We start from the raw sequence: 22,214 nt of genomic DNA on the forward strand, positions 1-22,214 counted from the left end.
GGACGCCGGGGGCTGGCAGCCTTCGGGTCGGTGTTTTCACCCACCCGCCACAGGGAAAGCAGTTTTGCAGTGGGGTTGGCCTAGCTGATCTCTTGAGGTCCCTTCCAACTCAACCATTCTGTGATTCTGTGTGTTTTCGTGCAGAGCTTTACAATCCAATGTAATGATGACAGCAGCAATATCTCTGAACTGAGGAGTGAGGGAGACACCAAAGGTGTTTCTTTCGGTGAATTCCTAGTACCTAGCACCGTGCTCACAAGGCTCGCTTTCCATCAGGGAAAGAAGAGGTTTGCTGGAGAGGCTGGCTCTGCTCGTCTGTTGTTTCCACAGGAACTAATTTAGGGAATTTCGGCCTGATGGTGCCGTATGGCTGGTCTCCCTTGGCTTCCATGGATTCTGCTTGGATGAGCATCATCCTGGCAGCAGAGATCCATTAATCTGTGTAGTAACTCATAAATGACAAATGTCCTTTAAACAGAGCATATGGCTGGGACCTGCAATGTGCAGGAGCCCGGCGTCTGGAAGCTGAGCTCAGGCTCCACTCTTTAAAAATCAGTGGACATTGTCTCTGTAATAAGGCTGTGCTTCAGTTTTTCTTTTTCATGGCTTAACATGTCCCAGCTCTCTCATGAGTCTATGGCAGCTAAAGAGAGCCAACAGGAGAACTTGGAATATCTCATGTCTCTGCTCCCTAAGTTCTCTTGCTGGCTTACAGTAAGTCTGAATATCTTCCAAACACTTATATTCAGCTTATTGTAGTCTTTCTCCTCCTCTTTAAAGCTGCTTTGAGAAATGACTTCAGTAATCGGCACATAAAATAGCATCATTTTAAACCTTACACAGGACATTTTGTCTACACAGAATAAATAAACTGCTGGCTTGAATTTCCAAGGAGTGTTTCTGCTGGAAGACAGATAGGTTGTTTCTGGCCCATAAGTATTGCAGTTGCTGGATCTTTTTCCCCCTGGGATCCCATTATAGAACAAATTATCAAATACAGCTAAACTTCACAGCCTTGAGTCTCTCAATATAGTTTTGGGTAATGGTTTGAACTTCTGATAGAAGAAAAAGATATCTAACAGACTTTTTGCAAAACTTATCATGTGGTTAAAAGATGGAAAATCTAATGCACGGCATTGAGGTTATCCTGGTTGCAACTCACGCTTCACACTGTGGAGCACGTTCCAGAAAACGGCCAGTTGCTGCACACAACACTCCACCTAAAAACCCCAAAACCTCCTAGCTAAAGGAGAAAACACTCTGCAATTAAGCGTGTATGTAAGGTAGACATGTAGTAGAATTTTCACAGCATTTTAGGGTATGTAAAATTGAATACATTCCTCCATCAACAAAACTTGATCTTTTTTCCCTTTTTTTTTTTTTGCATTATTTGAAAGAGGACTTTATTTTGTTTTCATTTGTCTGTAGCCAAAAAACATTTTAAAATGTTGACGTTTCCTATAGGCTGACGCTGTACTTGGTGATCGTGAATTTTGTTCAAACACGGAGATGATGCTCTCCTGGCACTGGCACAGCAGGAGAAGTCACCCCCGCAGGGGAGGGAGATGGGAGTAGGCCCAGCCGCAGGATGGAGGGCTGCTGAGCGAGACAGGGACCGTGAGCGGGGCCTCAACAGCAAGGCTCAGATCCCATGCCGGAGCCAAGGCCGTTCCGGAGGTCCCCCGCCATGGGCAGCGAGACCTTCCCGCAGCAAAGCGGAGGGAACCAGGGTGTCCACTCACTCTCTGTGTGTCCTGTGGTTGCTTTCCAGAAAGAGAAGAAGAGTGGGCTGCTGAAACTGCTGGCAGGGGCGTCGACGAAGAAGAAGCCCCGCTCGCCGCCGTCCGTGTCGCCCACGCACGACGCGCAGGCAGCCCTCGAAGGCACCCTGCAAGGGGCGGTGGGACCAGAGCTCTCCTCCCTCTCCAGCCACGGCAGGGCCGGCTCGTGCCCCATCGAGAGCGAAATGCAGGGAGCCATGGGCCTGGAGCCTCTGCACAGGAAAACGGGCTCCTTGGATTTGAATTTTTCCATCCCTTCTCCTGCCCGGCAGCCCCTCTCCTCCATGGCAGCTATCCGGCCGGAGCCGAAGCCCTTGCCCCGGGAAAGGTAAGCGCCGCGTCCCCGTCCCTGTTGGTCGGCTGCCCCCAGGGCAGCACGGGGAGGAAAGGCACGAGCTGGGCCCTTGGCCTGCACGGGGCCTGCTCTGCTGTCGCGTGTGGCGAGGGAGCTCGGGCCCTTTTGCAAGCAAGCGAACAGCACTGCTGGCAGTGGGGGCAGCAGGGGCTGCTCCTGGGAAAAATGAGATCTCTGTGCTCCGGGGAGCTCACAGAGCAGCCACGCGGGGCTCCCTGCCTGGGGACAGCGGGGAGACGTGTTTGCTCATCAAGGCCCTTGCTCTGCATTACCAGGGCCTGCTTGAGATTCCTGCTTAGGAGACTCCCAGCTAGAGCCATCCTCTGGGAACTGTTATTAAAAAACATCTTGTTTATAGAGAGGAACGTACCGAGGATGCTGCTGTTCATTCTAACCTTAAAAAAAATCACGTTGCATTAACAAGCCAGGTGCCTTAGAAAATGTAAATATATTACAGGGTTCGTAAGGTACAGGGCTCTGTACCTTAGAATAAGTGATTTTGCAAACCCAAAGAAAGCAGGATAGCATTACCAAAAAGGAAAAAAAAAGAAACGGTTGGGGCGGGGGGATAAACTGACAAAGAGAGAACTGACTAGGGATAGTAGTGCTAAAAAGAGCTAGGTCATAGCCATATTGTTGCTGTTGATGCTATAGGCATGATGCTATCGCAATGCTTCCCACAGGAAAAGGTGTCTAAGGTGGATGGTAAGCAGTGCCCGCTAAGGGGACATGGCTTTTGGAAAACAAAACAAAAAAACAAACAACGATTTTTCGAAGAGCAATCAAGGGAACTCTCTGGAGTTGATTTGTTAAACAATTTTGAAACAGTTTTAAGTCCCAGAGTTTTGAGAGAAGCTGTTCTTGTTTGAATGTATGAAAGGGAATAAATGAAATGAGTTGGGCAAGTCAGTCTGACCCTGAACCCACTCAGGGGGTGGAACAGCTAATGTGGGGCCTAACAAGAAATACCAGAGGACAGGTCATACCTTGCACATGATGTTTTGTTGAATGCAAGCTGAAATATGGTTGGGAAGGTAAAACGAACCCTGTAATATATTTACATTTTCTAAGGCACCTGGCTTGTTAATGCAACGTGATTTTTTGAGTAAACTACAAAATTGACATACTGTATTAAGTCAATATAAAACTGATTCACTTCTTGGCTTCAAATGTAATTACGGAATAGGAATCACTGGCGCATGACAGTGTGTGATGTGTAGCCCAAAAAGAGCTGGGCCTTGGACCCCCACTGTCCAACATAAAATCTCTGCTGGTGCAAGCACAGATGACTAGAGTGGGAGGGAGATGATAAAGAGAGTAGACTCATTGGTACAGAGCTACTTCATTGTGTTGGTAAACAGCATTTGGAGTAACAGTTTGCTGCAGAAAAGACAAATTTAGGCAAAATGGAGTGGGCTCAGAGAAATGCCATAAGAAGCATGGAAGATTAAAAGCAATATTCTTTTAGTGAGGGAAAGAAGAAACTCAGTTTGTTACACCTGTTGAAAGAGATGGTTTAGGAACACTTGGTAACAGTCCATGAGGGACCGCAGGAAGGACAGAGATGGGACTATTAGTATAGATTTGATGTTTCTCTAAAAGTGGGGCTGTAGTTCAAGCGCAGCTATTAGACTTGGCACAGAAATAAATGCAGGCAAGTCCTCCAGCAGCGTGACACAGACAGCAAGAACAGACCATCGCAGCAGTCTCTTATCCTTAGAATCCATGAAAAAGCAATTTAATAAAAAGAGTGAAAAACCAATTGCACACTTAATTTGGTCTACATCAGTTTAGATTAATGCCATAGGAAAAGCTAAATCAATATAAACTAGATATAGCTCCAGTGTAACTAAATCAGCAGAAGACTGCACCGTTAGTTAAATGTAACCATGAAGAGAAACCCCAAAAGGCAACCCCTGGTACCTCTGGAGCTGGCAGCTCCGGCATCGCTTTGGAAGCCTCACTCACTGCAGAGGAGTCTGGACACTCTTAATACGGCAGCGCTCTTCACCTAGTCTGCAAATGTCTCAGTTCAACTCAGGGTGACCCTGGCAGTGAAACATTTAACTAATGACAGTATTAAGTGGCTGAAGGGAGGCAGGATAGGGCTGGAGAGACACGGATTGGTGCTCAGCGTTGCTGGAGTCATGAGTAAAGACACGTAGACTTCTGTAACCGTAAATATTGTCAACTGCAGTGTACAGTGGTAAGGAACTTAGCCTCATTTTAAGCATTTTGGTTCCTGAATCTTAAATCTGAAAATAAGCTATAATTGAAGTAACCTTAATTATACACAGCAGGCAAGATTCTCTAATTGATTTATGAATTAACTTCCATATCACTGGTGTATCTGCATGCCTTAGCTGATCATACGGGCTTTTTATGCCCATAATGGGAAATATTAATTACCTTCATGCACTAGGAAGGATAATGCTTAGTCCTGGAATAATCTGAGCAGATACGTTAAACACTTGTCTCTTAGAAATTCATCCCACATCCATCTGTGCTCATTAAATTGTCAAATTGCTCAGAAGTACCAAATTATATTTTTTTTAAAACAAATTACAGTTTTCAACCCGCTTGTTCTTTTCACATCTGGCAATGGAGGAACTTGCATTCAACATCTCTCAGCTCCATATTTTGCTTGTTTGCATTTTGGGGCATTTCATCTGCACAGTAGGAGCAATTCTGTGAAAAAGAAAAGGGAGAGGAGGAAAAAAAAAAAAAAAAAGGTTAGATAAACAGATTCAGATGCTGGCTGAAATTTTAAAAAGCTGCAGAGCATTTCAGTGCACTTAGCTGTACTTGGCTTTCTGTCTCCCAACGCCCATCTGTGCACATAGAGACAGAGCACTGAAAGGTTGGAAGAAGTAGCACATTCCTTAATATTTACAGCATCTGAAATGAGGCTCATGCAGGCGGTAGAGCCTCGCTACTTCTCCCATAGAGGCTGGCTTGCAGCTCCAGGCCTCGCCACGTGCAGGCTGCTGATCAGAACCTAGCCCTTGTGCCCCTCGCTACGGCAGGGGTGTGTTAAAAGGCTCTAATTGCTTGCAGCTTCGTGCTTGCAATTGCACAGAAAAATTACCTATTCTACTGCTGTGCAGCATAGGCCGTCCTGGGGACGGCAGCCGGCAGAAAGGAAGGCAAATTGAGCCTCACTTTCTCAAAGGCTCAGGAGAGCAAGGAAAACAATTATTTTACCTTACCATGCTTCACATTTCTAGAACTTCCTCCAGAACCTGTTCCCTTTAGGATGGCTGGAAGCTAGTCCCAGCTCTCCTGTTAGGCCGGATGCTTCCCCTGCTTGCCGGGGTGGCCGGCATCCGTCTCTGCCTTCAGGGTGCTTTGGAAAGGCACCTTCCTCAGCCGCTCGCTGAGTCTGAGCAGCGGCGTGGGGAAGTTCCCCAGTGCTGCTCCTGTCACTTTGGGCTGCCGCTGAGTGAACACCCCAGCAGGCTGCTCGTGCTTCTCACACTCTTTTCCAGCTCCTGTTGGTGCAAGAAACAGGGCCTGGCCGGGCGCTCCTGCTCCGTGGTGCCCTGCAGCGCACAGGGCCGGTGCCCGCAGGCTGCTGTGTGCACGGAGCAGGGGGGCACACGCTGCTTAACAGCACCACGGCAGGACGCTTGCCTGGCTGCCTCCCTCGGGAAAACGTGCGGGTGCCTTCGGCAGAGCGGGAGCGCTGCAGAGGGTGCCTGCCTGGGCACGAGTCACGTCCCCTGGCTGGCTGGCACCGTGCCAGAGGCAAGCCTGAGTAAAACGTGTCACGCATTGGTGACCCCTTTATAGTAACTGGCACTAATTCTGCCGTGTTCTATCCTGATGAAGCAGTTATAGCCTGGCGCATCAGTGCAGTCTCTGCAGGGTTTTCATGGGGCCCTCAAGCAAACTGTGATCACCACAGTGCTGTAGAGTGAGAACGGCGCGGGGGCCTTGCACCTTACACCCCTTCATGAGCTGTCATGGGCTCTTTCTGCAAATCACTGCCATGTTAGAAACTGAGCTCCCTCCTCAAGGAAGCGCTCGAGCCCATTGCCCTTCACCGCCATTGGCTTCAATCTCGCCCTGTACATGTATCTTCTTTGCTAAAAGGGAAAGCAAAGAAAGGGCTTTTTCATTCCTGGAAAGTGATGCTGGAGGAATGACCCCCAGGAGCATGTTCTGCCTGAACAGTGACATGCAAGCACGTGGTTAAGTGATTCTCTGTTTGGGAATACCTAATTGAGAGACTAGAAATAACCACCTCAGAAACTGAATCCTGCAGTATTTCCAGCAGAAGGGCAGAAAGATCCCACTGAGATCTGTTCGTCTAAGGCTGCTGATTCAGACACGGTAATATGGAAAGTGGTAAAGCAGCTTTTCGCTCTTGGTGTGTAAAGGAGCTTTGCAGGTCTCTGCAATCTGTCAATGAGGGGATAGTGAAATAGAGCTCCACTGACGAGTAAGAGAGTGGGCTACATGCTTTATTTTCACTGATGTGCTGTCCCCACACAAAAGTAGGTTGGCATCCCTAACACACAAGTGTCCTGTTTGTTCTGCCTGAAATACTTGCATCCTTAGAATACTTTTACAAACAGAAACTTGCATTCAGCTTCCAAAACCAAGCACTCTGAAGACAAAATGTGTCCAGGTTGAAGGCTGGCCCTGCAGTCCTAATTTTCTTCATTGTGTCTCTATTTTCTTAAGTCTCTCTGGCTCCACCAGTGCCCTGGATGCACGTATGCACTCTGGGAAGCAAATATTCAGTACTTTGTTTTTTCGCTCTGTGTCCAGGCTGGGGCCCAGCCCTTCCATAGTTACTGCTCAGTTCTGATGAATGCCGTTCAACGTCTATCTCTGCATGAAAAGTGTAGACCAGACAACCGATTCCTGCACACCTAGCACGAGTGCACGGGAGGAGCCTCGCTCTGTGGAAAGTGCTGCTGAAGTAACTTGCCCTGGGTCAGGCTTTGCAGCTGGAGGAGGCAGGGAATGCACTTTCCCAGCACAGCGTTCACCTGTGCCATGCAGTGAGTTTCTCTGGAGTCAGTCCCTAGGTATCTTCCAAGCCCTGCAAAAGATGGTGACGCTGGCAGACACAAATCTCTTCCGTGTGAGAACCTTCACTCATGCCCAGAGCAGGACCATTTTGTGTACTGACTTAGGCATGGGTTCAGTGGGAAAAATAGTGGGTGATCCTGTAATGAAAGACTCTATGTGTTCAAGCAAAAGTGCAGCTAATATTAGTTGCCTGTTTCTTCATCTCAGATGTATGACTGTGAAACATTTGTGTTTATTTAAGGTGGTGGATGTCTTTATGCATCTATATTTTGCTTTTTTTAAAGGAATGAAACCAGAAATCCCCTCATTTAACCTATATTTGAATTTGGGAATTCTTAGCTCCACCTTGCAGATGTCAGTGGTTGTAGCCAAGGGATGGCTGGCTGGGAGCAGCATTTCATTTGGTGATGAGGGCAAGCACAGTAAGTCACAGGACACCAGGTTTCACGGGTCACAGCAGAGGAACGGTGAGTTCTGACCCATTTCCAGCCCTCTTTGGCGGAATGCTGCTGGAGACCCTTCTCCCCTCAGCCCCAGTGCCACCCTCTGCCCCATGGGGTGCTGTGTCCAGCCCCAGGCTCTCTCCCACTGAGGCCCTTCATACTGCCAGTCATAGCTCAGCACAATTTTCCCCTCTGCAGTCATGTTTGTACCTTGTGTTGGTTCTTCCAATTTTCACCCTAGTCCCATTTTTTCCTTAGCTCCCAGTCTTTCTCCCTTAATTCATCCAGGATCAACCTCCCTCCACCCCCTGCCTTGCATTCCCTCACTCTCCAACATCCTGACGTTTCTCTTCTCAGGGAAACGCAGTCCCCTGGCCTTGCGGATACTGCTCGCAGCCTTGAGCACTGAGGACCTTCCCCAGGCCAGCTCCCAGGCTGTCCTCAGGCTGCTTTCCCCATCCCTCTTCCTTGCCCTGTCATCCCACTGTGGTGCTCATCTTCTCTATGCCTGTGTCAAGAGCTTCATCCTTTGGTTCAGCAAATGCACCCAACCGGGGATGCCATCACAGCCCGCCCCAGGGAAGGGCAGCATCGGTGGAGGCACTGAGAGGAAGAGAGGAGAGGACTCATTGCTGGGAAAAGAAGAAAAAAGCATCCTCAGAGGTTCTGTAGGAGCTAGGATACTCTGGAGCATGAATCAACAGAGATTTAACCCTCAGTGATCCTGCAAATCTCTAATAAGGATGTGACATTTTGGGATGTTTTGAAAGATTTTAACCTGGCGAAGAGTGGGTAGTTCTTTAAAGGAAAAGCATCCTTGACAGACCAGCTGGACCACAAACCCTGTCTTTCCTGCAGAGTTTGGAGGCCAAGAGCAGTTTGTGGAAGCCCTCATCGCAGATCTGTTAGCACTGCAAAAACACCCTCGTGTCATTCCCAGAAGTGATGAAACAACTTGGACTGCGTGCGGGACCCTCAACCTCATATAGTGAACTGAAATAGAGAGTTTTGTCCAATTTGGGTAACAATTGGGAAAATTATGACTCTCTGAAAGTATGCAATTACAACAGAAAATACCAAACACCCTTAATAATAGGCAGAGCTGCTTGCCCCACCTGTAACTGTGGTCATTACATAGCCGCTTAGCATTTTAAAAAGCTGGTAATTTAGAGGTGTAATGTGACATGGAAAAAATCAGTGTTCTTCTGAGATCCGTGTAAGATGCCAGAAAGCAGTCTGGTGTAAGAAAACCTGCTATTTTATGGTATTTTCTCAAAGAATGAGGGAAATGAGAAAAAGGGATATAAATAGAAGTTTATAGGACTGTCTTTTGGGGAGTGAAGAGGATGCATGGGAGGGAAAAGAGATCTTTTCTGCCCAAAAATGTGGCTAATATATACATATGCAGTTAAATTCCAGAGAAAAAAAACTAGGCTGAAATGCCACCTGGAGGTTCCCATTGGCATCACATGCTCTGACAGGAGGGATTTGTGGTGCCTGACAGTCCCTTGCTGGCAGCAGCGCCGTGTGATCATTTATTCTGTATATTGCAACCTCAGTTGCTCAGGCTCTCCAAGGCTGTGCTCCCAAACCATCCTAAGGGAAAATAGTGCAAGCATCTTTTCCTGACTTCCATGGAAAATTTTGTAGCAAGGTCTTTTATACCTAAGATTTCATTTTTTACCATCAAAATTACTTCAGTGTTATCGTATGAGGTACCGCAGTTAATTGAAATTAAACCATAACATTTTGGGCTTCCTTAAATGGCAAGAAGTGCTTCATTTTGTAATGCCATGGCTGAGATTTATTTTTTTAAGTCCATAAGGAAATGCTCTGGAGAATCCATCCGATGGAGATGGGCCCATTCTTGTTGAGCAGGGTGGCTTCTCTGCTAATGAGACCCATGTAGGGACTGGCAAGGCGTTGGCAGTGAGCTGCAGTCTGTGTTTAGGAGGATGCCTTTGTACAGGCTTCCCAGATGGGTTTTGGGGGTGACCTTACACACGTCCCACGCACCTGTATCTCTGTTTCCTTAGCTGTCAGTCCCTGCACATGACTTGGCCTCTGCCAGGGTTGGATCCCGTGTTTCCTCAAAGCTCTCTGAGATCCCGGAGCAGAGTGCTCGCGTGCTGAGACTGTCTGTACAGTTGTGAGGTAGGAAACGTGGCATCGTCGTAGCTGAAATTGTACCACTCTGGTTATTTTAATTAATCAACATTGAGGCAGAGTGTTTGAAATAATGTGTGCATTCATTTGCATAATGGCTGTAGTTGGCAAAGGTTCCTAATGTAAGGGTAGCCGCGTGTATGACGATAGACAGCGTGATGGTCCATCTTCCTGCAGGCATCCTGCAGCACTTGTTTCAACTTCTGTTATTTGCTTTTACGCTGGGGAAAGCAGGGACAACCAGATTTATAGGCCAAGAGGCAGAAATGGCCAGCAGGTTTTTGATGGCACTTGAGCACCTGTATTTCCTAAATGACTGTGTTGCCATGCCAGGATGACAAGGCTGTAGTCATGTTTTAGAGCAGAACCTGTGCTCCAAATGGAGTTGAATGTGTTTCCAATGAGAGGATGTTTGGCCGTGGAGATCTCCTTTAGCCAAATCTAATATTTTCATTGTCATGTCAAAATGGAGCCTCTGGTTTCAGAACAGCAATCACTAAGTAAGTGCCAAGCCATGTCCACAAAGAAAATTAATGACTGCCACTCAAGAGCCCCTTGCTTTGCTGCCATCCCCCTGGCAATAGCCACAGGAAGTGCCACAGACCTGTCAGTGCACAATGCAGTTAGGTCTGAAAGGTAAGATATTATTTTAAATAAATACTTGCCTTTTAACAAACATGAATGGGGCATCAGTGGCAATGCAGTGGCTGTGGAAGCATTAATCATCAGGAGATGGACTTCGGATAATCAATTGGCATCTTTTAACTCTCTTAGCCTATTCATTACTTTGCAATTAGCAAGGCAGTTATTGATCATTAAGCAAATGCCAGATGGTTGCGGAAGTACCTGTGCTTAGGAAGGAGTGCCCTAGAAATACGTTCCTTGCTCTGTGCACAAGTGCCCTGATGTGGAAGAGCCCGGTCTGTTTTCAGGAGGACAGTGCCTGGGGATGAGCCTGCGTGCAGAAGAGCCGTCTCAGGATCAGACCCATCATTACTTCTCTAAAATGAAGTGGCACTTGAAGACTAAGTGCCTAGAGAGCCCTGTGAATGCTTTGGGACTGGGACTCCCCCTTGGCTTGGAGCGTGCTTAGAAAGTCGTTTGATATCTCTGTATTTTAGCTTCCCTTCTAGGTTTGAGGGACCCAAAGTGCATTCACAGGATGCATAATAAGAAGAAAAACTTGAGCTGTTGTCACTGATCTGTGGTGATATCAAAGGTCACAGCACTGCAGATTCCCTTTTTCAGTGCCGCAGATGCAGTGGTGAGTGAGACACGTCACAGCAGGAGCAGACACAGTGCTGGGAGGGAGCCCCGTGTCCCTCATGCAGGCCCACAAAGCCCTTCAGAAACAGGGGCTCCATGGTTAGTTAGACATGTAACAGTACCTGCTTGCTTTTATGGTCCAGACCTAGCATATATCCCAGTGAGGTCAAACTGGCCAGAAATCCTCCCATGATACTGATTTTTTCTATAGGATATAGAGCTGTATCAGATATATATATATACTCTTCTGTGTGAAAATACAGCTTAATGATGTTTCAAAAAGTGCTTTTCCCAAGATTTCTGGGAAAAACAAAGAGGAGGAGGTGAGATGGTTGTTTCAGACTTGAAACAAAGTCATTTTTTGATCAATAAAAATGTTCCCATGTTCTGACTTTCGTCCTGTTTGAGTTCCGAACCAGCAGGAACTGCTGTGGCCGCCTGGCTGTGAAACCAGCCTGCGGAGCACGGCAGGAGCCTGCACGAGGGCTTGGAAAAGGCGAGGAGAGGAGGAGGAGAAGGAAACCTGCCCACCTTTCTTTCCTGGAGCAGGCTGACTTGATGTGGGATTTCAGGCAGCTGCCGGTGCTGACACTTCATTAGCGCTCCCGGGGAAAGGAGCAAAGAGCGTCGAAGCAGAGCTGGCTTTTAGCTCTTACTTATTGGTCAGCACCAAAAATAGGGAAAGGCTCTGCTTAGTCAAAACGGACTTGCAAGGGCCGTGCAATGCACTCACTTCAGTAAGATTTTGGGGACAATCTCCCTCTTCATCAGCCGGCCTATCCTCTGGTCCAGCACTTTGGATCAGACCAGGAGCGTCAGAAGGGTGGGGGGCCAGGCCGGTGTAACACAAAATCACAGAATGGCTGAGGTTGGAAGGGACCTCTGGAGATAATCTGCTCAAGCTGGGTCACCTAGCGCAGGCTGCCCAGGGCTGTGTCCAGACAAGCTTTGAAGATCTCCAAGGATGGAGACTCCACAGCCTCTCTGGGCAACCTGTTCCAGTGTGACGACCCTCATGGTAGAGAAGTGTTTGCTTCTGTTCAAGTGGAATTCCGTGAGTTTCAGTGTGCGCTCATTGCCTCTTATCCTCTCAGTGGGCCCCACTGAGAGGGGTCTGGCGTGGCCAGAAAAGGCAGAAGCCAAGAGGCGAGGCCAAATAGCAAACCCCATGGCCAAACCTGCAGAGCGTTGCATCGGTGCATGGGTTGGGCACAAGATCTGCGCCTGACGCAGCCTTTGCACTTCTGTTTCCACAGGTACCGTGTTGTGGTGCCGTACCCGCCGCAGAGCGAGGCCGAGATCGAGCTGAAGGAAGGCGACATCGTGTTTGTGCACAAGAAGCGGGAGGACGGCTGGTACAAAGGGACGCTACAGAGGAACGGCAGGACGGGCCTCTTCCCTGGCAGCTTCGTGGAGAGCTTCTGAGGAGAGCTCTGCCACCTGGCGGGGCCTGCAGGGGAGATCCCAGAGCACAAGAAGGGACAGCAAAGGGAAACTTGACTGATAACCACTGCCATTTTTATTTCCAAAGACTCCCCCAGGCCCTCCAGTCTGCAGCTCTGGAGACAGAGCGCCCCGCTGTGCTTCTGAGGCCGCGTGCGGTGCATACAGTGGTATGTTGAAGTAGTGCCTTCCACCGGGAATCACGGACTGAAAGGACGCCCGTTTGGACTGTACGTAACCCGAACTCCAGCTGTTAACCCTTTGTGTAAATTATAGAGAAAATATCTTTAAAAAAAGAGTAAGAGGAAAGTTGTTATATTGCTGTAACTTATTTGTCAGAGCTGCAGTGTTCTTATTACTGGCCTATGCAAGATGGATTTGAGAGTTCACGGAGGTGTGCCAGGAAGCTCTTAAACTGGGATTTTGTTTTTCATGAGGGCAAAAGAGGGAGGGGAGGGTGGAGAAAAACCCAGGTAAGATTTGTGCATCGTCATGCAAGAAAGAATGAAGAGTCCAAAACATTAGTGTCATGCTTTCTATATACCTCAAAGATATGCTGCGAGAGTTTGTCAGTAAACGTGTCAGTGCTCAGAGTCCCACATCACTCGGTGCCCCAGTGTTATCGCTGGGAAGATCACGGAGGAAGATCAGCTCCACCGTGCAGCTGTGGTTATTTGAGCAGAATCCCTTTTGCCTGTCTTCTGCCCTTCTTATATGCAGCATGGATTTTCGTCCGTCAGTATCACTTTCCATTGCTTTTTTGTATGACGTACCTTTTTACTGTAAGAATTGTTATACTTTATATATATTCCTAATAGATCAGACATTTCCTCTTTTTCATACATCTGGTGCTATTCTTTTTAACTGTTAAAGATTCGGTTTGGTTAAGCAGAGGCTGCAACGAGATTTGCATTAAACGTATGAAGTTAGAAACGCACCTGAAGATCGAGATCAGACTGGCTGGTTCATGTTTCATAGAGGAAAAAAAAAAGGAAAAAAAAAAAAACACCAGGAAAACTGCTTGGTCAGTGATAAACATACCTGAAGGAGGATGTGTGTGCAATAAGCACACGCTCACACTCCCACGTGTATTTCTAGTGTCGGACGACCCACACTAAAGCACAGCACAGCATTCTGACCAGAGAGTGATAATTACTCCAGAATTGGATGTAATTCCCAGAGGAGTCCTTTTAATTGACTTTTTCATGGCAATAAGAAGAACACTGCAGGTTCTAGTGCACACAGGGACTGTGGAAATTTCCTCTGTCGCTGCATCACAGAGACGAGAGCTGAGCTGCGACAGCTGTAATTATCATTATCGAAATGTGATTTCTCACTGTAGAAATGTACAGTTCTGGAGACTGTTCAGTTTCTAAACGTGGTCAAGCTACAATACAAGAAGTATCAGGCAATATAAGCTTCCATCTACCAGGGACTTAAAGGTGCAATAAATGTAAAGCAAGTTCAGTCAGTTATTCATATCAAGGAGAAAAAAAAAAGTGTAATTGTGAAAGTATTTAAAAAGAAATTAATTCTTGATGAATGAAATGTGATGAAAGAATTTTCTTAGCTGTATCTGTACCTTGCCTTTCCCAGGGGCTGGCTCTTTGCCAAAGCCAACATGTGGTGGTCGTTTAAAAGCGTGTCGGAGGCACTGTAACCTGGAGATGATCTTATTAAAAGAAAGAGGCCCGGTGGGTGAACATCATTACTGCATTACCAGTATTTCATATGCAAAGGTGTAAGTTCTGTTCCCATTCAAGCCGTGTATACTAGGACACATCAGAACACATAGAAGTGAATGTTACTATTTAAGTTCAGCTCTGTGACTTTGTTCTCTGTAAAATAAGTTTCTTCTTGCTGTCACATGTAACAACCAGATCCCAGAAACACAGTCCATGGCCAAGCATAGCACCTTCAAGCAGGGAGGCATTATTTTCAGGGTGTTTCTTTTTATACTTAACATTGCCGCATTTGTTCATATTCCAGATTGTAATGAGTCAGCCACTAAAAAGTTTAGTTACTGTTGAGAGGAAATTGCCTTTTTATAACCAATAAGAGATTGAAGAAATGTCTTCTGCAACGACTGGTTTGAGAATAGAGCCATATCTGTCCAGTTATTTGGGCCAAATCAGAATTGGTATCACTGCACCCCAAGCAGTAAACCGCACAGTTAGCAAGTTAGCAAAGCCAAAATGTGTGTTACTGAGTCCAATAAAAAATCCTGGGTTAGATCTGTCAGAGACAAGGAGATTTTTTCTGACAATTTAGAGCAGTTAAAGTTCTCTTAAAATTCTGTTCGGGGAGTGAATTTACTACACTCTGAAAAAATGAAACAGGATGACGGCTTGGTTGCTGCCTATTGTGTGTAGCCAGATCTAAAATGCTTCCAGATTTCCATGTTTTAGTGCTTAACTCCAAGAGGACAAAAATTGGTAGGGAAGAAGATAAAGGAAAACAAACAGATGCTGTGTTGTGAAATTAGTGCTTTAAAGCATATATATATATATATATATATATATATATATATATATATATATATATATATATAATGCTGGGAGGATAATCATTTTTGATAGACAGCAACCTTTCCACTCAAGTCTCCTGTAAAGAAAAATCTTTAGCGGGGGGCTCTGTTTTGATAGCGGCTGTTTCTGGCCCCTGTTTACTGCTGATTGTTTGGGTTATTGAGTAATCTTCTTGGACAAATCACTTCCATGCAAGGAGCACAAGAGCAGAACGTAGCACAGATCAGTGATACAAGAAAGTGCCCCAGTCCCATTTGGAAAGTCATGACATATAAAGGAAATGGAGATGAGGGGGTGTTTTTGCCTCCTACAACAGGGGGAAAAAGAAAGATATCCTTCTGGCGGCCTCCGTTTGTAAAATGTCAGGTTTGTTCTAGAAATGGGTTCAAGTAATTGAAGAAATCCTTTGAACTTTGCACAGCTCAGAAAATGTTTTTTGTTAAACATGAATGTTAACGTGATTTAGGAAATGTTGGCGGATATGAGTACAAATGAACTACAATGACTGTGTTTCTGATTCTTTAAATAAAATAAACATTAAGGTAACTTGATGGAGATTTTTTTGTCTTTATTGTTAGTGAAGTGACTAGACGTTGTAAGAGCCACCGAGATTCTTAAAGAAAATAAGCAAAAAAAACCCTTTCCAAACCCTGTTCCTTCTGAACGAACATATGTTTCCTTTATGTTCAGGCATAAGTCTCATGTAAGTATAAGACAGCTAAAGGCAAGGGATGCCCGATCAGAAGACAGAATCTGTTTCTGCATTTTCTTTTGGTAGTTCTGTTTTTTTGAAATCTTGAGATTTTTTTGACCTGCTGTTCTGTACCCATGAGAGAAACAGGCACTGTGCCTTTAGGTGGTTTGCCCTCTGCAGACGTCTTGCTCCATCCCAGACATTGTTTTTCCTTGTTATCATGCAGGACACCCACAGGGATTCCTTACTCTCCTCCAAAAAGGCCCATGCTGCCTCAAAGAGCAAACAAGGGGGCTGTTGCACAGGACACTGCAGGTGAGAAACACAAACCTCTAGCCCAAACACAGGCACCAAGGGTCTCCTAAGTATGTTCTGAGGTGTAAGTAAATAGGGCCTGGAACATCTGCCCTGTGAGGAGAGGCTGAGGGAGCTGGGCCTGTTCAGCCTGGAGAAGAGAAGGCTGATCAGTGTATATAAATACCTCAAGGGAGGGAGTAAAGAGGATGGTGCTGGCCTCTTTTCAATGGTGGCCACTGACAGAACTAGAGGTAACGGCCACAAACTGAAACACCAAAAGTTCTGCAGGAACGTAAGGAAAAATTTCTTAACAGTGAGGGTGACAGAGCACTGGAACAGGCTGCCCAGAGAGGTTGTGGAGTCTCCTTCTCTGGAGATCTTCAAAACCCGCTTGGATGCAGTCCTGTGCCACGTGCTCTAGGTGACCCTGTGTGTGCAGGGGGGTTGGACTAGATGATCTCTAGAGGTCCCTTCCAACCTTAATGATTCTGTCATTCTATGAAGCGCCAGCTGAAGTCTGCTCAGAACCCTAAGGAGTCCTAGGGAGATCCTAAGGCTACCAGGCTAAATAGCCCAAGAAAGTTGCATGAAGCACCTAACTTCTGCTTGGACAAAAGTGCTGCAGCTCCGTAGGTCCACAGGAAAGAGCAGTGGGTTTCACTCGGGCACCCAACTGCCTCCGTGACCCCACAGAGCGGCGCAGCTACGTTTTACCACAGGGCCAGCAGAGCACTGGGCCCTCTGCCAGCCCCAGCAGGAGTCCTGGACAGGTTTTAAAAGGAAAATAAGGGTCGTGAAGTCGCTTTGCGGCTCGAGTGCTGCGCAGGGAGCGGAGCCACCTGGACACCATGCGCAGGGTGTCTTGGCTCCGGGCGCTCATCCTGCCCCGGCAGCCCCGGGGACCGCGGCGCGGCTGGCGGGTGCGAGGTACAGCGAGCCCGCGCCAAGCCAAATAAATGAGCTGCGCGAGCCGGCGAGCCAAGCGCCGATAGCGGCTGGAGATGTCCTCACATCCCGGCCTTTCATGTAGCAAAAAGAAATAGCTTTCCAAGCAGTCACAGATGTATTTCCAATTACCAGAGGCTATTCTTCCCAAAAACATTCACCACGCTTCTTTACTGCCCCTGCCCTATCGGGACCCACTAACCTCAGGCAGGGACAGCCAGTGTCCCTCAGTGTGGAGCAGGCAGAGTGTCCATCTGCCACCTAACCTCTGTCTTGGTCCCCTCAGAGATAAAAATGGGCCTTATTAAAAACAGTGCCCCCCCCAAACTGCACCATTGCCATGCCAGTGAAGCACCAAACCCTTAATGCCAGCCCCGTGTCTCCCAGAGATGCTCGGAGAAGACCTGAGGGATCAGCATGCTCGGCCCCATGCTTTTGGTCGCCCCCTCACTGTAGCTCCTCTTCCTTAATATGCTGGATTTGCCCTGCAGCCACCCACTTGGAAATAAGCACAGCAGACAGCAGGGGCAATTTATTAAGATTTTTTTCCCCTTCCTTTCCTCAGATAATTGTCTGGGATCCACATTAATGGGAACATAAATTGACTGCCGTGGTGCTAAACGACAATCAAGCCTTGTTTGACGGAGCTGGGAAGGATCTTCTTCCGAGCCCTGGCACCAAACAATCTATATGCAAATTGCAAAATGTTTGGGGTAAGGAGGCTGCCTGGCTTCTGATGAGGTTATATGATAACGCTCAAAGAGGAGAGAATTCCCTCTTGGTCCATAAGGGCTATCAAAATATGTGACAGTTAAACTGCGAGGCCAGTGTCTGCAGATTATTTTAATGGAGTAAGCGCAGTAAGTCAGTGAGGGTTTTCTTTTAACCAATCTTTAAAAAAAAAATGCAGCATTTCCGCGATATTTCAAGAATTCTCAGGCATCCAAGTAGTGTGGAAAATGACAGAGCAGTCCCCGTTTCAATCCCGTTACATCTGCAGCACCTTTCTTGTCGTCTCCTTGTGAAACATGCTGCAGCAGCCTGGAGAGGCTGGAGAACAGACAGGAAAACATGTGCCATTTCCCTTGTAAGATTAGTGAGTATCTGTACAGCACTGTGGCCACAGTGCCTGGTGAAGATGCATTCAGCTTGCCCCGAGCATGCTGTATGCTTATTGAGGACCATTTGCCTTCCTTATACAAGAAAGGAATACAAAAAATTTGGCAAGATTCAGCCCCAGACTCTATTTTCATACAATAATTATGTTTGGAAAAGACTTTCAAGAGCATTGAGTCCAAGCGTGAGCCCTTCAACAGCACACCTGCTAAACCATGTCCTTAAGTGCCTCATCTACATGTTTCTTGGACACTGCTCAAGATGGTGACTCCACCACTTCTCTGGGCAGCTTGTTCCAAGCCTTCACCACACTTTCCATGTAGAAATTCTTCCTAATGTCCAACATGAACCTTCCCTGGCACAATTTGAGGCCATTTCCTCTTGTCCTATCAGTAGTTATTGTGGAGAAGAGATCGAGCCCTGCCACACTACAACCTCCTTTCAGGTAGGAGGTAGAGAGTGGTAAGGTCTGCCTGGAGCCTCCCCTTATCCACGCTAAATAACCCCAGCTCCCTCAGCTGCTCCTCATAAGCTCTGTGCTCCAGCCCCTTCACCAGCTTCATTGCCCTTCCTTGCCTTTGGTCGGCAACATATGGATATGGAAGAATATGTGCACTGGATACACCTCTGCTACAGGATGTGCACATGGCAAGCTGACAGACACTGCTGGGGAGTCCCTTGCCCCACCAAGAAGGCGGTGGTCGTCCTAGATCTTTTGTGGCCCCTGCAGAGTCTGCGCTTGTGAAAGGCGAGCAAGACACACCATTTTAATCAATGTAACCACTTAAAGAATTCCTCTTGGGATAGCATGAGTGGGGGAAACTAGAGGAGAGGTGGGGAGGAGTGAGCCCTCAGAGCACAAAAGGAGCTGTCCAGGGAGCAGACAGGGGGTATCTGGGGCAGCGAGTGCGTCCTGACGATCTTGGAGTGAAGTCGAGGAGGTCTTTCCTCTGCTGCCTTCTTGTCCAACATGAGCTTGTCCTCCTGTGTGCTTCCCTCCGGGAGCCATCTCTGGCCTGGCGGGTGGCTCGGGGAGGAGAGGCCGGGCTCTGAGAAGCTCCTGCGCAGCCTGCAGAGATCACTCTTGACGCCGGCGAGCGGAGGGGCGGACACGCAGGCTGCAGAGGTGCTGCTGGCCAGGCCGTGCGCCCCGTGGTGCTGCTCCCTGCCGCAGGCTGGGCCGCTGCCTTCAGCTGCCGCCTCGGGGCTCTGGCCGGCAGCAGCGTCGTGCCGAGCAGGCCCTGGGTGTTGTGAGAGGGGGAAGAGCCCCTTAGGGAGCGTGGAGTGGCCGAGGGAACATCCGCAGGGAATCACTTGCCCTGTGGGGTCAGAGAGCCACAGCACCCACAGCTCCCTAGGGAGCTCCGTAGCCACTATGTAGCAGCACTGTGGCCACTGTGTAGCTGCTGCGTAAGAGCTGCTCCTTATGCTATGAACTCAAGGAAAGCCAAGTGCCAGACAGAGCCATGTGCCATGAGAGAGCTCTTCTGGGCCAGAGTGAGCCAGCAGGGGAAGAGCAGAGCTCTGCAGATGTTTCCCCTCTGGAAGGAGGCTTCCTTGTGCAGGCTGGACCAGCGGCCCCACTCCATCCCTATCCTCCATGCATCCTCGTACCTGTGGAGCTCTGTGCATGCTCCAGGTCCTCCTGGGCTGAGGGAGGGCAGAGGAAGGTGACCTCCTCCCTGAATAGCTCTGCACAGTGGCAGATGAGGAACTCCACCAGCTCTATGACCTGCACACACAAAGCCTTGGAGTTCAGCACCAGGGGCTGCAAAGGCCCTGAGCAGCCTTTTGTGCTGGGCATGGAGGTTTCCGCAGCCCCAGCTGCAGCTCTGCAGCTCAGAGCCTCAGCTGGTGCCATAGGCAGAAGGCAGCCATAGCCTTGGGCCTGGGGACAGCGTGCCCGCTGCTGACTCCAGCCCACCTTCTGGTTCCTCGCCGTCTGCACGTCCAGGGGCAGCATGCTGTCACTGTCCAGGCTCAGCATGCTTGGACCCACACAGATGGCCAGGTTCCTGGCATGCATGTGATTGCTCTCAGCACTCTCGCTGATATGGTGGAGCAGCGAGAGCAAGTGCTGGAGCAAGAGCACGTTGGCCCGCGGCAGTTGCGCGGCCACCCTAAGGGAGCACAAGCCACAGGTAAGAGCAAGACAGGCTGCAGGGGCACCTCCTCCTTCCTTTGAGCTCCAGTGCTGGCCCAGAGAACACAACTTACTCCTTCAGTCCTGCAATTTTTCCCTCATGGCTTGACCTCTCCAGTGCCAGCAGCCACTTGTCATAGAGATCTGCCACGAGCAGCTTGCAGGGGATGTTCCTCACAAAGTCCTGCAAGGACAAGGCCCTTGGATGAAGCTCTCGGCACGAGCAGGGAGCACTCAGGCAGCCTCCCTGTGGCAGGGGCTCCCCGGGAGGCAGCAAACTATGAGGCAGCCGCCCTCAAAGCTGCTCCTGAGCCCTGCCAGAGCAGGGGGCTGCACCAGGGCATGACAAGCACGCTGCTCTCGGGACAGGAAGGAGAGCCAGTTCTTCTTAGCCTGTGCTCCAACCCTCCATGACAGCATTCCTCCTGCAGGGGCATCGCAAGGAAGGGTAGAGGCAGGGACTTTCCCGGGGCATGTGGGGGGAGAAGCAGAGGAACACCAAATCCCTCGACCAAGAGAAAAGCCAAGCTGTGCAAAGCGGGAAGCAATGAGGACGTCATCCGGTGCCTTTTGGCCTTGGGAGGGCCGACCCCGGGCAGGGTGAGCACTGAAGGGGGCCTGTGCATACGCGCCGTGCGCTCTCCCTTCCCACGCCAGCAGAAGTCACCTTCAGCAGTGCTGCCAGCAGGTGCACTGGCTGGCTTGCCAGCTCCACGTGCCCGCCGGAGTTGAGGGCTTCTCTCAGCTCCCTGCGTGCCTTCTCGCTGGCAGCAAGCCTGAAGATGCCCTCCGTGGCAGGGCCTGCCTCGTAGAGAAGAGCCAGGAGCTCCTGCAGCAAGGAAGAGACACGTTTGGCCCTTGGGCTGTCCTCTGCTCTCCTTGGCTTCCTCGCTGCTCCTTGCTCCATGGATATTCAGTGGGCAGGATGCCGAGGGAGCTGCGTGGGCTGGAGCAAAGCCCCACACCGCATTCCTTTCCCCCTGGCATGAGAGCTGCCCCTGAGGCTGTGCCTGTGAGCAGGGGGTGTGTGTGGAGGGGACGGCCCAGCACGGCCTGCGTGCTCAGACCCCCAGCACAAGAGCTGTGGGTGCTGCCTGGCACGAGCAGCCCCCAGCAGGAGAGCTCTCTCTGTGCCATCCCCGCTTACCTGCACTGTCGTGGGCAGGCTGCCATCCGGCCCACAGATGAGGTCCAGGGGCTGGCCAAAGAGAGCCCGCTGGCCAGCAGAGCCCGGCTGCCCTACGGAGGCCCCGCTCGGAGACCTTCTTCTCCATGAACGCAGCCAGGAGGTGACCCCCTTCCTTGCCTTGCCTTCAGATGCTGCAAGCCACAGGAAAGCAAGGATCAGTTCTGGAAAGCGGGTAGGGACACAGCCAGGGTGCCTTGTGCCCGTGTGCAGGGCCATGTGCTGCAGGCTCTGATGTGTTTATGTGCGTGTGCCCAGGGGCAGAGCTTGTGCGTGGTGAGCAAGCCCCGGGCATATTGAGCCGCTCTGGTGCTCGCTCGGCCATCTCTGCCGCTGAGCAGCCGGGAGAGAGGCCATTGGAAACGAGCAGCAAAGGGCTTCATCTGCCCTTTTGGGGATAATGAGGGCAATAAGGGGCCTTGAAGAAGATCCCCCTCTGCAAGGAAAGAAGGTGGCTCCTGGGCTGGTCTTTCTCGCACTCACCAGGCGGCTGGCAGGGTCCCGCTTGAGAGGCTGCAGGGCCTGTCTGGGGCCTTTCCTTGGTGCTGGCCTGCAAGGAACAGGGTCATGTTGCGGAGTCTCACTCCACAGCAAGGGCCCCCAGCCAGTTGCTGCAGCCCCAGGGACACTGCCGCACTCTCCCCCAGCCCGGGGCCGGTCTGCCCTGGCAGCCCCCAGAGCCGGAGCCACCACATTGAGAGAGCTCCCGGGCACAGGCAGCAAGGGCCGGGCAGAGGCAGCCCCTGCTCACCTCTGCCAAGACCAAGGCCTCGATGGTGTCGGCAGTGAGCGCCGTGCCCTGCGCAAG

General features: G+C 49.4%; 1 protein-coding gene across 1 annotated transcript in view; it reads left to right on the forward strand.

The window, feature by feature from the left end:
• The window catches only part of SH3RF3 (SH3 domain containing ring finger 3), a 237,705-nt gene extending 222,846 nt beyond the window's left edge, over positions 1-14,859 (forward strand). Inside the window, exons 9-10 of the mRNA XM_088530028.1 lie at positions 1,772-2,109; positions 12,311-14,859. Of these exons, the coding sequence (XP_088386154.1) occupies positions 1,772-2,109; positions 12,311-12,479 (507 nt within the window). The 3' untranslated portion in view covers positions 12,480-14,859. The remainder of the gene's footprint in view (positions 1-1,771; positions 2,110-12,310) is intronic.
• Positions 14,860-22,214: the final 7,355 nt, after the last annotated feature.

Source organism: Tinamus guttatus, unplaced genomic scaffold (genome assembly GCF_059628265.1).
Source record: "Tinamus guttatus ecotype Peru unplaced genomic scaffold, ASM5962826v1 Tinamus_guttatus_pri_ptg000030l, whole genome shotgun sequence".
Lineage (NCBI taxonomy): Eukaryota > Metazoa > Chordata > Aves > Tinamiformes > Tinamidae > Tinamus > Tinamus guttatus.